Source organism: Montipora capricornis, chromosome 2 (genome assembly GCF_036669925.1).
Source record: "Montipora capricornis isolate CH-2021 chromosome 2, ASM3666992v2, whole genome shotgun sequence".
Taxonomy (NCBI): Eukaryota; Metazoa; Cnidaria; class Anthozoa; order Scleractinia; family Acroporidae; genus Montipora; species Montipora capricornis.
Window position 1 is genome coordinate 10,677,257 of NC_090884.1, and position 15,000 is coordinate 10,692,256.

Below are 15,000 nucleotides of genomic sequence, written 5' to 3' on the forward strand. Positions count from 1 at the left end.
AAAACACGATTAAGACTAGGAATGGCAGGGCAGAGAAGGGAGGGAAAGCTTTGAAAAGAGCGAGCCAAAAATCAGGGGAGGATGCAGGATTTTTCTTAGGATGGGATGCACCTCTAAGGAATAGGGTAGCTGACTGGTGAGGTTTTTTTTTTTTTGGCGGAATACCAGTTGTAGCTGCAGGTCATCTCGGTGGATTCTCCCCCTAAATCTGCCCCTGAAATTTGCTGTGCAATGGTCAGCAAGCAGGCAAATGCTATGTTACCTCGAGGTAATGGACCCTGCAATAATGAAGGATTGTCCCTGATCTATTAATTATTATTGTGGACAAAGTTCCTTGGGAAAGTCACGCAAGACTAGTAATAATATTGATTTCACAATTGCTTCAAAAAGCTGTGCGATATTTTAAAACTCAAGTTCAGGTCCCCTCTCCCACTACCAATACAGAGTCTTAGAAATCTCTGGGTTCACGAATTTTTAGACAAGTACAGTTTGAAATCCTGCTCGACTGTTTTCTTTGCTTGTGTAAAAGGAATCACAAGTGCAAATGTGTTCCAAGAATTTTGTCCATCATTTTGGTTTCAAGGGGACCACTGAACAACAATTTCTCAATTCTAATGTTACCTAAATTTCATTTAACCAATAATTATTGACCCCTAGGAGTGAGACTTAATCAGTTTTACTCTGTCTAATGCCAGGTGACTTTACACATTAATGGCGTCCGGTTCAGGAGTCAATGGGTTAATAACCTCAATATCCACACCAAAACTACATATGTCCCCTTTAACCTATTGACCCCTAGGAGTGAGACTTAATTAATATTTTTCTCTGTCTAATGCCAGGCGACTTAATGCGTTAATGGGGGGCTGTTCAGAAGTCAATGTATTAACAGGCTATTTTTTATTTTTAATTTTTTAGGCTCTCGTAGTTCTTTGGTTAACATGGAAGCACGCCCTTTGACGTCTGACTTGCTGACTCGGCGCTGTGTAGTGACCAGATTATCAGATCTTACTATCGACAGATTCAAAGAAGCTGTACAAACATTAGGAGCTGGGGCTGTGCTAATACTGCTCCCAAAAAATACATCTCTTGCTTCTCTTGAGCAAATGGAGGTAAGCCATACAGTACATGTAGCTGAAGTGTTAAATGTGACCTTCCACGGGAAAACGTACACTAACGTTTGCCCATTAAACGGCTTAAAACTAACGGACGGTTGACGGATATTCAACGGTTTTGAAGATTGGTTTAACGTTTTTTACTAATGCTCTGACGGTTTGTGCTAATGCTCTAACGGTTTGTGCTAAGGCTCTAACGGTTTGTGCCAACGCTCTAACGTTCTTTCCATCAGTTCTAACTTTCTGCCTTAGCGCTTTAACACTAAGTCTTAGTTCTAAGCTCGAAAGGCTGATCGATGACACCACAACGTAATGAGCGATTACCGTTCATCGAACAAAGGCCATGATTTGAAGTACTAGCACCATCGTGAGCTGGCCAAAACAAATCCGATGCACATTTCAGCGAGTTTTTTGCTTTAAGAATACTATGATGTAGACAGGCCACCAGAAACGATTGCGTGACTTTTAAAATACGATTCCGAAGAGGCGCGCCCATGGCGACATAACTGCTGAATGCAACGAAGTCCGGATAAAAGTGGCTAATCTCGATATGTTTTGATCGTCGGACTCACAATGAAGAGATACATTACTAAATGGTGAATTTCTCACGGCATCCATTACTTCATTAGCTACTGTAGTTGCAAAGTAAAATACAGTGCAGACCAGAAATATGCGTCCTACGCAGACGCAAAACGCACGCGCGTTTTTTGCGCACACGCGTTTTTAAATGCGCGTTTCCAAACGCGCATTTGATGCGCGTTTTTTCTTTTGTTATGCAAACTCGTATCGTAGATGTGATGTTCATTGTTCCACGAAACAATAGACAGACGATAAAATGAATATTTAATTTCTGTGATCAACTTACCAGAACATTTGAATTGAAGAGCGGTGTCAACTGACCATTGTGGTTTTCGAAACGAACCTACAAAGCTTTAAATTCTTTCGACATTCACTGAATGAAAAATAATAAAACTCTGTTGTCATCCTGCAGCTGACCACTGATAGTTAAGTTATTTTGACCTTTCTGTTGCCGAAACTGCAGTTTGGATCGTTGTCACAGAAAATGCCAGACAACGGAGAAAATAATTATGTAGACGTAGCTTCTGACTTTTCCGCCAATTCTTCGCAATAAAAGTGCTTTGCCGAAAATTTGTCGAGCTTAAGAATTTCGGGAAAAAAAGAAAACAGCGCTACTGAGGAGTTTTTGTAACATCCCAAGTTTTTCGCGAAACGTCAAATACTGAGAATGGCGCCAGAGAAGTCGTCATGAGATAACTGCTTTGAGGCTCCGACAAGTAAACATTTGGTTCCAGGCTCTCAAACAAAAGAAGACGACATTAGGGCCGTTTATACGAGAGAAAATAAGCCGTGGATTACTCTAGCCGCGGCGTACATAATACGCGAAAGGGACTATTTATACGAGTATAAACTCCCAGGCCAGGATAAGCCGCGGCTTGAGAAAGCCGTGAACGTAGATTTTGTACCATTTACACCGGGTGTTCGCGTCTTATGTAAGCCGCGACCAAAGTAAGCCGCGGCTTATTTCACTCCGTATGCTTCCAGCCAACCCCGCGTTAATTCTCATCCGTAAAGCTTAACTAAAGAAAGAAATTGGTGCAGAAGATATCTTAAAGGGGAGATTTTTCAACTCCGAGAGCATTCCAGTGAATCTTGCTGAAGTAATACAGCTTCAATTCGCAAAAGGACACAATGCCGAGACGCCTTTTGAATGTCACGCACGCATTACAAAAATTATTTTGAAATATACGAGAAAGTACCGGTATTACAGATGGCGTAAGTAAGTTTTGTTTGCAAATGAATATACTCCTTATTTCGTTGATTTTACTGCATTTCACTACGCCGTTCGTCCAAGTCTTGCTCTTAGCGATATTTGTTATTGATCGACTAACTTTACTGACCGTCGATTTCTGTTGGCAAAACCGATGTCTTTCAAATTGAAAATACATGTAGTCCTGTTTTACGTTTTAATCACAGGAAAATATTTATTTCCCTCATTATGTCATTTGTTGATGCAGCGAGAAGTGAAAGTAATTTTCAAATGTCTGAAATTAAATGTGAAGCGGAAGCGAGTGCATTGTTGACTCGAATTTCACTTGGAAGCACGCGTTACGTTATTTTAAATTTTGTCAAACACTTCACTGTTGACATAGCCATTGTCTTGCGCTGAAACTAACAATAAAACTTAAACAATGAAAAGACAATAGGCCAACTCATACATACTAATTATCTTTGATGAATGCGCGTTTTTGATGCGCGTGTTACAAACGCAGACGCGTGTGCGCAATTTTCGTATGCTCGTTTCGCACGCGTTTTTTGGGACGCATATTTCTGGTCTGCACTGTACAACAAATTATTATTTTCATCCAAAGAAATGTAGCATTTCATGTTGTTTTCAAAGCCGAAGTAACGATAAATTCAAAGCGGTGCATTCATAAGAGAGCTCTTTGCTATAAATACGATAAAAGAGTTCTGTATCATCAGTTAAGATGCCGAGGGGGCAAAAAATCTCGCGAGAAACTCCAGGTGAGTGGTTAAGTTAAACAGATATTTTTCAGTTTAAATTTGGTAAGTTCAGCATCATTCAGTCACATTTAATTTGGCGTTCGCGCAGGATGGGTCTTCGATCTTTGGTCTTCGTTTTTGGAGTCTTTATTGTCCATTCTACCTGTTAGCGTAGTTATTTCAGCTTGAAATCCATCCAAGACTTGAAGCGCTCGACCTCAAATAATATCGAAAACTCCAGCATTGGGAGCTCCAAGGATGCGTAGCAGGATTTTCGTATACCGGCTTTAGATTGCTTTAGATACATGCTTGCAGCCGTCACGCCATATGCTCCTCTCTGATTGGATGATGATTTCTTATTAGCCAATCACAGAGGAGCAAACGTTGTGACGGCTGCAAGCCGTCACACCAAACTCCAACTACGCTTCCTTGGAGTTCCGAATGCTGGATTTTTTCAATTTTATTTGAGGTCCAGCGCTTCGAGTTTTGGACGGATTTCAGATATAATGGCATGAAAGGAAACCTCTGGGTTTCAGCTTGCTTGGTGCGTGATTTGAAACCTGTATGATGGGAATTTGTTTGTAAGTTTCAGCTTGATTGGTGCGTGATTTGAAACCTGTATGATGCAAATTTGTCAGTGAAAATCGGCTTGGTGCTGGAGCGATCCGAAATCGAGCTTTCCACCCTTGTTTTACTATTGGTACGCAGAGGTGAACGTCGAACACAAACCCTTCATTTTTCTCGGTATTTTTAATTTTTTAAAAAGCGCTCTACTACATGTAATTCTACTAAGTTGTAGAAGGACACGGCCGGTTTTCCCAAAGAGGGTCACATTTTTAAACGACGCTCTACGAATCCGCTGATCCGGAACAATCGATACAGATTATTAATTGATTTGCCAACAGAATCCAAGATTTGCCCAACGGATAACTATTATACATCTGACGTATGAGACTAACGCTCTAACGGACGAGGCTAAACCCCTAACGGACGAGGCTGACGCTCTAACAGATGAACCTAACGTTCTGACGGATGAGACTAACGTTCTAACGGATGAAGTTGACGCTCTGACGGTTTCATGTAAACTTCTAATGGACGACTAACGGATATCTAACGCTTCGGTCAATTTAACGGTTTAGCGTTAGTGTACGTTTTCCCGTGGAAGGTCACAAATGATAATACAGCCAATGTGTTAACGAAATGAATTTTATCAAAGGAAGAAACTTTGTTGACTCTCTTAAAATAAGCGTCATTGCAAACTCAGGTAGCACCTGTGTAGGTAATTGTGAAGAACAGCTCCCCTCCACCAACAGTCGCCCAAATGACGGTAGACTGTCTGCCAACAGATGGCTTACAGTGTACGAGCATTTAGCTTTTCAGCAAACATAGATAAAGCTGGCGGCCTTCTGTTGGCTGACTGTCGGTGGAGGGGAGCCGTTCTTCACAATTACCCTATGGAGTCAATGTGTTAAAGGGACATACAGTAGTTTTGAGGGGATGTAGGGGTTATTAACCCATTGACTCATAAAATCGTCTGTCTTTAGAGAGAGTAAGATCTGCTGCTTTAAGTCTCATTCCTAGAGGTCTTTAGGTTAAGCATGGTGGTTTACTTGTAGATTGCTCATTCCAGAAAACAGGTAAAATTGTCCGTGCCAGTTTAGTACTGTAACAGTGCATCACCAGGAAAGGGTGGGGAGATGAAAAAGGTTAAGCAATTTTCATTCTGCAATTCTGAGGTACAGAATAGTAATTAGGAAAATTATGATTGCTAACGAGGCTTTGCTTGGTTGAGGAGGCGGCAGCCTTAATAGAGCCGAAGCACGAGTTTGTTGGGTATGCAGAAAAAATTTTGAGTGTTCAAGAGAAAATAATGTGTAACGTAAGATAATTAAGGGAACAAAGGCCGTCTATTGTGTGACTTCAAGAACCAATGAAAGCGTGTGTTTTGATGTGTGATGTCATTTAGTAGACAATTTCATTGTTTTATTTCAACTTTGGGCTTTAACAATGAAGACAAGTGTTGTCAGTCCCATGAATTAGGGAAGTCAATTATAGATAAACTTTTAAAAGGTATTTTAAGAGTTGATTAACTTCTTTTAATAAGTTAAAAGGTTGCTGCAAATACACAGCATTAGATTTCCGCAAGTTTGTCACGAACATATGAACAAATCTTTTTCCAGAGTGCTTTTTCAAGTTTTTATTTTTTTTTCTCAAAATCATGCTTGAAATTTGGGGGTGCGGCTTACCTACGAGTGCGGCTTATACACACGTTTTTACGGTTCATGTATACTGGACCTGTATACTGTGTTTCTGTTGGCTGCCCCCTCATAAATAATTAATGAATTGTAATAACATTATTGGTAATGAATTTAGAAGACAATGAAATGTCGTATACAATATACTTTATTCAAGTGTCAAGTGTATTTAGTTCTGAAGCACTAATTGGAGACACGTACTGTACAGAATCAACATGGTTTTTGTGGAGAGGAGAAAACCGGAGTACCCAGAAAAAAATGTCGCGAAGCATAGTAAGAACAAACAAACTTAACCCACATACATGTATGACGCCATTGGAGGCAGTATGGCCCAGTGGTCAGGGCACTTGCCTTGAGAGCCGGGATCCTGGGTTCAAGACACAAATGCTGACCACTTGTTGATTTTTCTCCTTGTAGTCCCCGGTTCAACTTCTCAGCTACATGTACGCTTGTAAATAGCCAACTGGTTTGTCTCTGGATAGTTAGGATTCTTAACGGTTGTCTTTGTATATTCTGTTCTGTCGTGATTGTGTTTCATTGGTCTTGAAAAGCCCCTATAAAGTCTTATGAGCCAGAAGGCCCATCAGGCCGGTGCTTATCTCCGGTTCCCTTAGCATGAAGCGACTAGGAGTCTTTCTACTCCCCCCTGGGTGGGATGCTAGTCCATCACAGGGTTACCCCCAGCATTTTGCCGGTACCCATTTATACACCTGTGTGGAGAGAGGCAGCGTGAGAGTAAAGTGTTTTGCCCAAGAACACAACACAATGTCCCCAGCCAGGACCCGAACCTGGACCACTAAATCCGGAGTCGAGCACTCTAACCATGAGGCCACCGCGCCTCCCACAAAAAGCCCCTATGAGGAGTAGTCAATGAAGTATGTATGTGTGTTATGCCTAAGTCTGGTAATCGAACCAGTGGCTAGGGACCAATATTCCATCACATCACTGCAAACACTTTGATAATGCATTGCTGCTGTATCCCTAAATCTACAAAATACTTTAGTTTCATCAAACATTTTACTGGGAAAATGAAGAGTCTTGGGAAGCACAGCGTACACATGTACACTGTACTCCCTAGAAACAAGAGCATGAAATTTTGTATACATGTAAATTTGATATTTTATTGGAGAAAAAAACTGAGGGGAGTGGGTTTTTCTTGTCAGGAGTGGCAGCAGCTGGAAAGAGATCTGCTGACAGTTGAAATTCCAGTTGCTGTGTATTTTGCTTATGAAGATAAGAAGCTGACTGAGATTTATAAAGACATCGAGACAGCAGTCACCAGTGATCATGCTGGCTCTGCATTTGAAGGTACTGGTCATATGTTTTTTGCCTAATCATTGCAAAATCTGGATCGATCCTGCTGACAGTCAGTCATTTGCAAGAAAATATTATGTGGTATGCAGTAAAATTAATAAAGAGATTAAATTGTGTTGCTGGTGATGGCTTATTGCTGTCATCGTGAGTCATTAACATTAATCGCTATTGCAAATTAGTTTGCAATTTGATGCAATATGGAAAAAGCCCTTTATTTCCATGCAAACAATGTTGTTGTTCAAGTAAGTGACCAGCAGCATCTTGCTTCATACTGTGTGTGCAAATTGCAATATGTTGTACAGTAATGCGATAGATACTGTATCAAACCAAAGCTGGTATACAAGTACCTTATTATGTAATTTAAGTAATTCTGACTGTCTTCTTTTTAGCATTGCTTGGAGTGGCATCAACAAGTGGATATCAAATGGTTGTTAATGTAGGAGAAGCCAAAGAGATGAAAGACATGGCTGTAACAAGTTTACAGGTTTAATTGAATGAATAAGCAGCATGTGTAGGATTTGAGATACACACTGTGTCTTCTCCTCCATAAATTCATCAGACTCAATTTGATCTACCGTAATCCTTCACTTCCAAAAATGCAGAGTAGAGTTTAAGCATTCAATTTGATAGCTACATGTACATGTACAATCATGAATGTCATGCAAAACATGGTAATAATTATAATAATTGTGCTGTTGTAAGGTTCAACTCATTAACATATTTTGTAAGGTATCCTGTTGCTGGATTGATTCAATGGTTTTGAAACAAAAGATCTGGCCTCGGTAGTTCAAAGGCCATGTTAATGTTACTTAGTGGATGAGTCACTATTAATTTATTGAACAGTTTCAATCTGTGCGAAGATTTGACAATTCACTCACATACAGTAACTGTGAGTATGAACAATAATAAGGAGTTATTACTGTACATGTTCATTTGATTTTATACATATACAATTATTGTTATGATACCAATGTTTTTGCTTTTAATTATGAGAATATTGTTCATGAAACTGATAATAGTCCTGCAAAAATCTCAAAATTTCAACATAATATTATTATTGTTTAATTCCATAATATTTTAAACTTAAACTTGCTTCTTCGAATTATATTTTTACACAACAAGTCACTGTGTTTTTTTCTTGTCATTATCACAGGGCAAGTTAGCTGGGATGGGAATTGATGAACAACTTCCCACCATTGCTGTTGTCACGCATTATGATGCCTTTGGTGTGGCACCGGTAAGTCGATGATTACAGTAGTGGTCAAAATAATGTAAGTTGACAGTCCCTCAAAAGTCCACTTTTGAAAATTTTGAGAATCAAGGCTACAGTTGAACTTTAAAGTGGTAATACGACCAAAAAAACAATTCTTTTTTCAAAACTATGTTAACTAAACACTAACTGACCCAAGTTTTAAGTTCTGATTTTAAAAAGACACCTGTTTATTTTAACTGGAATTTTCTTATTTATTGGTCCGCCATTACTAACTTTAAAATCTTGAGAGAGCTGGGTCGAGGAGAAAATGACGTCAAAGACTCACTAGTTTAAGAATGCAATGCGTGTGTACGCGGCCGAATTAATATGCAGCACGGGAGTTTCAGGCTTTCAGACTTTTAAACCCGTGTTTTGCATATGTAATAAATTGCGTTTACACGCTGAGATTTTAAGCTAGTGAGTAAATGACATCATTTTCTCTAGATCCAACCTTCTGAGGTCCAATCGGCCAGTTTTGAACGTGAGTAATGGCGGACCGTGAAATCCAAAACTTACACTCAAAATAAACAGCCTTTGGATAAAACTCAAAGCTCAAAATTTTGCCAGTTAGGTGTTAAGCAAACACGCTTTCAAAATCTGAAGAAAAAAAGGAAATGATTTTTTGATCATAGTACCACTTTAACATGGTCAAGGTGTTTTGAGAAATTATCAGGACAATGATCATGTTAATTTCGACACCTTTAAGTTTTCAATTGACTTGCAGTCTGGCTTCATTGTGGAGTTTAACCTAACCTTCAGGTTTAGTAACTTAGAGTAATAATGTAATAAGTTGACATCTTCTATCATTGAAAACAACAATGAGGCAAATTTGGCAACTATGACTCAGTACCGGTACATTAAATATGTTACAGTGAAGCTTGGTATGCTGTTGACACTTGAAGAAATTTAGGGAATAAAGAAAAAAATATCAGTCAGGCATCAGAAAAATACAATGTACGTACACATTTCAAAACTGGAAATAGCATTACAATGTACATATACATGTGCATGGTATTAACATTCTTGAATTATTTCACATGCACAGGGAGGTGTTCATAGTTTTTACTTTTTAGGATTAAATTGGGCACAATAATAATTATTGTTCTGGGTTGAGTTTCAAATGAAGAAATACAGGTATCACTGAATTTGTTTTTAGAGCCTTGCCTTTGGATCAGATGACAATGGAAGTGGAGTTGTAGCACTTCTAGAACTAGCGAGGTTGTTTTCAAGGTAACAAAAAGTGTACATAAATTACGCATAACCATTGGTTATTTACTCTATTGTCATCCACAAAGAATAATTCTTGCCTTATGATTCAGGGCCATAGCCAGAAAAACTATGACGGAGGCAATATCCATGGTTAAATTCTCTTTGTAGGCATTTAAGGTGTTTTTGATGCCTGCATTTAAAGACAGGTGCTCTGAGGGACTGGGGTGGGAGGGGGGGGGGGGGTGGGTTGAGAAGAGAGATCTACCCATCGCAGAGAGAGGGAGCCTTCTCGCAGGCTAAAGACAGCACTGGAATCCCACATTATTTTAAAAAGTAATGAAAAAAATGACTGAGGCAAGTGCTCGGATCGCCTCATACTGGCTACGGCCTTGTGATTTTATGTACCGGTAAGTGGAGGTAAATGTAGTTAGTGAGAACAAAACACTTTGATTAAATTGTTGTCAGTGACAGTATTGTTGTCTTAATTAGTAATGGTGCGTTTTTGTGAACAATATTATTGATCCAAATCATCTGGAAATGGTCTGCTAGTTTTCTCCCTGTTCCATGTACATTGTACTATATGTATATATTTTTTTTGCGTAGTGAACAGGCATTGAAACAAATTTGCACTCCATCTTTGCTCTTAATGTTCGTCATCACTCTTCCCATAACATGACATTATTTGTGGCCTATCACTACACCAAGGAAGGGAAAAGGAAAGGAACTAAGTCTTTCTAGAGCTGGGGACACTGTAAACTGAAATCAACAGTTAATGTAAATCAAGTCAGATGTTGGTTTTTGAGGAGAGGGGAAAACCGGAGTACTCAGAGAAACACCTCTCGGTGCAGAGTAGAGAACCAACAAACTCAACCCACGTATGACGCCGAGTCTGGGAATCTAACTCAGACCACATTGGTGGGAGGGGAGTGGTCTTTTCACTGCACCACCCCAGCACCCCTGCACCCCTCCATTCCAAGGTAACATAGAAAACCACAAATATGGTATCTCAAACAAAAATTGATTTTTAAACTTCTTTGTAGGCACTCTCAATCCCCATGGAATCAATGAAAACTTTTCATTCAAATAAGAAATTATTTATTCCTATATTCACATCACCACAGTTTCGTCAATGATAAAGCTCCCCCACCCCCTATCTCCTACATGACCCACAAACAACCTTCAACATTACTTGTACTTAATTTGCTCTGGTGAAGGGCTAACGCTTGAAAGGCCAGTTCGCAAATCCTTGTGATGGTGGTTGATTTGCCTTTATTGGCTCATTTGATAAAATAAATTTTTTGCATTTCATACCATAGTCATTGACAACATCTATTTTTTGAGCTTTTGGACAGAATTAATCTTTTTTAATCTCTTTCCTATTGTAAGCCCTTTTAACAGTGCTAGAATCATTCTTAGACTAGTATACCGTAGGACTTTTCTCTGGCTAAAATGAATAACATTGATACTGGATTAATTCCAACAGCAACATTAAAAATGATAATGCATACAATTGTACCTATAGTTACTGTAGGTGCTTTTTGTTTGTTGCTGGTGTAAGTTATTTTTATTGGGTTCCATTCTTTGCCATGTTCCTGATTTGGTCAGTCTTGCTTGCGTGTAGTTTAACTTCATGGAGATAAAAAAATAAAATACTTGGAAAAAATAATTCCTTTCTCTGTGTTTAACTCAGTTTGGCTTTCAGTGTCTCACTTGAGCTTGAAAGAGAAAGGAGATAAACAGCCTGGTCAAAAGTCATTCTGGCATGTGTGTGTTGCCTTGAATGAAAGACAACTTTGCGACATTCACTGTTCATACAATTTACATGTAGTTTAGATGCATAGTTCTTCATAAGCCTTTTCTGTTTCTTTATTTGGATGTGCTTTCATTGTTAGATAACTCCTTTACACATGTCTACAGTGTATGTCTGGCACTCAGCAAACTCCCCACGACCAATTCTTTGCAGTTTTTTTCTATCTGACCCCATACACCTAAGATATCACCTCTGAGGTTGGCTGTTACAATTAGCTGGAAAGAATTGGCCAGAGTATAACATCAGGAGCTTTATGCCATTCATGTAGGCGATTCTTTGCAAATAGCATTTGGGGTCTTTAAAATCTGACAATTTTATGAACAAGAGTTGTGGAGGGGGCCCAAACTTACAGTCATATCCAAGAAGAATTTTGAAACTAACGTACCAAATTGATGCTGATTGAAGCTGTGATTCTCGAAGTTATGAACGAAATTCTTGCAATTGCATAGAGAAGTCTGAAAAATTAAGGACTTCAATGGGGGTTTGAACCTGTGACCTTGCGATACCGGTGCGATGCTCTAGCCAACTGAGCTATGAAGCCACTGACGTTAGGAGCTGGTCATTTGTGGATTTAATGTTGTGGGCTGAGCCCACAAATGACCACCTCCCAATGTCAGTGGCTTCATAGCTCAGTTGGTTAGAGCGTCGCATCGGTCGTGGGTTCGAACCCCGTTGAAGTCTTGAATTTTTCAGTCTTCTCTATGCAATTGCAAAAATTGCATTCATAACTGCGAGGATCATAGCTTCACTTGATTTAATATCCGCAGTTCGTGTATGATCTATTTCATATAACATTTCATCGAAGAAGCAAAGAATAGGCACAGTGCACTTCAATGGTTATTGGCAACAAAACTACAGCATTATTTTTTGGTCTTCATGTATGCAAAGGCGTCTTCCAAGTGTTTTGATGTTTTACTAAAAATAGCATGACACTGCCCCTTTAAAGGAAGGCCATTATTGGTGGATCTGTGGGAACTGAAACCACTGTGACTAGCCTACTGCACATGGGTCTGATGCTCAGTCTGCCTACTAAAGTGATGGGGCAGCAGTTGACCATACTCAGACTCTTAACCCATTGACTCGTGGGGGTTCCCCATTGACAAATATTAAAATACTAAGTATGGCCGGTTTAGGGGTGAATGGGTTAAAATAATTATTGACTTGTTACACTGTTACAAATTGGCTTTCAAATGTTTTTGTTTTCTTTTTCTTCAGATTGTACACTGATTCTAGAATGCAAGCAAGGTATCCTTCTTAAAAGACTTGACAACCATTTTTTCTTATTTATCATGTGCAATAACACAAGCCATGGCTGAGCACCGAGAGTAAAACAGTCTTGGAGATATACATGTAGATGTGTGGCCCATATGTACATGTATAAAGCGCGGCAGCATCTATAAAGGGTTCACATTTAATGTTTAATCTGCCAACCTTTTCAAGTGATAAATTATTAATGATATACCGGTAACAGATTATTTTTAAATGTTCAACCTTCTGTATATATTGCATTTATATCAAAAGTAAGGTAACATAAGGTATGTCAACCACTTTTGGGTTGACATACGGTAATGGAAATACATAGTCTGTTTTTAGTAACTGTAGTTTTGAAAAGGACTGTTGTTTTGCAACCTGAGAATAAATCATCTTCAGGGTCCAGTGACTTTCAATAGCAACAACTATGAAAATAAATTTCTTTGTACTGTAAATTTTACATATAATATTAAGTTTTGCAACATGGAGTTAAAAAGAAATTGTATTATATACATGTACTGCTAACTAGTGTTCTAATTATCAAAATTAAGTTCAAAGCTCAGGTTGACCAAACCTCAGTCATACTAAACAGTCCCTCATACAACAACACTTATTTGACAATCAAATTCCCTAAAGTATAGAATTTCTTGCATTGCATTGTGTAATCTTAACTTTGAGCAGATATAATTTGGTATTCTTCCTTTCTGGAGCTGGAAAATTTAATTATCAAGGCACAAAACGATGGATGGAGGAAAATCTTGACAACCCAGGTTAGAGCAGGGGTCACGCCAATGAATAACAGGCAATGCAGGAGCTTTTAACTCCTTATCTGCTTGTTAAAATTAAATTTTTTTATGGAAACATTTAACCTTCTTTCCTTGGCTCTCTCTATTTTCCTTCCTTCTTCTTGAATTTAAGGAGAGGAAATTGTTGAGACTGGTCTTGTCTCCAACTGCTTACACTCATTAGGTCTAAGAACTCAAAAGGTTGCGGTTACTGGGAGTTGTGTGTCGCTGGTCATATGGGTTAGGGTTTGGGTTAGGGTTTTGTTCAGGGTGAGGGCTAAGAACCCGAGTTGAGTTTTGAAATTTTCGGACTCTTGTTTTCCTCCAGTTTTTCTTTTATAAATGTTCTTTTTTCCCTTTTTTGTCTTAATTTTCGTTAATATTTTTTCTTAGTTTGTTTCTTTTAATTTTCTTTGAAGTGAAGTGTGTAGTAAATGTATAGATGGCATCGACCGTTTCAAATGGCAACGACCGTTCTGAGAAATGGCAACGACCGTTTACGAAAGGGAAATTTGCGTCAACACCATCCCCTTAAATCCAATATAACAATGATAAGGTGCCTTCCCTTAACACTATCAAACGCTGAGTAACAGATGCATTTTTTTGTTTGCCAAAATCGTTGACTTGCTAATCTTTGTATTTCCAGAGGCAAGTGTGTTGAGCGAGGTTGACTTTGTCTTATGCCTGGATAGCATTGGCAAGACAGATAATCTATTTCTTCATGTATCTAAACCTCCAAAGGAAGGTTCTCCTGCTTTTGCTTTAGTTGAGGTAATGGGATTGAGTTGCAAACTGATTTCACGATTTTAGCAGAGATTATTTTTAACGTAGTGTCGTGGGTCCCTGTGGCAGGCTAGAGTGGGAAGGAAAAAGTCGCAAGAGGTTTGTCATTAAGATGTTGCTTTTGAGCTGCATAAGTTCAATACTAAAGTTACACGTATCTCAAGTGGGTTCAAAAGTGTTAACAGCAATTTTCAGTATTTCTCGTTTGAACGAAAAAAAAAAAACACGGCTAAGTTCCCCGAATGGACCTCTTTAGCTTGTACGTTTTGTTTTCCATTTCAGACCACGTGATGTTCCCAAGGAAATTTTCTTTTTGCTTTTTCTTAAGTTATGCACACACATGCACGTGCATAAGACGACCCTTGAAAGAAAGTGTTCCTTAGAGTAATATCACGTGGTCTGAAATGGGAAAACAAAACGTACAAGCTTCTGTAAAGGGGTCCATTTGGTGTACTTGCTAAGATGTATCTCTGTTGCAAACTGGGTGCGATCTCTTTTACAAAACTGTGTGCAAGATGTTACTTTCTACTGAACAGCATTAAAGTCTAAAAAATGATTACTGGTACATGATAATTTACTTTCTCTTTTATTCCAACAGGAGTTCAAATCGGTAAGTTTTCACTGAATATTTGAGAGATTTGGTGCCATTGTGATACATGTGTAGTGTTATCTTACCGACATTTTGAATTAGTCTTATGAATTTCAG

General features: G+C 38.8%; 1 protein-coding gene across 1 annotated transcript in view; it reads left to right on the top strand.

The window, feature by feature from the left end:
- LOC138038816 (BOS complex subunit ncln-like) overlaps positions 1 to 15,000 on the top strand; it is a 27,866-nt gene that overhangs the window by 1,070 nt on the left and 11,796 nt on the right. The window contains exons 2-10 of the mRNA XM_068884876.1: positions 916 to 1,109; positions 7,054 to 7,198; positions 7,594 to 7,688; positions 8,358 to 8,441; positions 9,613 to 9,686; positions 12,691 to 12,720; positions 13,408 to 13,496; positions 14,158 to 14,282; positions 14,893 to 14,904. Coding sequence (XP_068740977.1) covers positions 916 to 1,109; positions 7,054 to 7,198; positions 7,594 to 7,688; positions 8,358 to 8,441; positions 9,613 to 9,686; positions 12,691 to 12,720; positions 13,408 to 13,496; positions 14,158 to 14,282; positions 14,893 to 14,904 — 848 coding nt within the window. The remainder of the gene's footprint in view (positions 1 to 915; positions 1,110 to 7,053; positions 7,199 to 7,593; positions 7,689 to 8,357; positions 8,442 to 9,612; positions 9,687 to 12,690; positions 12,721 to 13,407; positions 13,497 to 14,157; positions 14,283 to 14,892; positions 14,905 to 15,000) is intronic.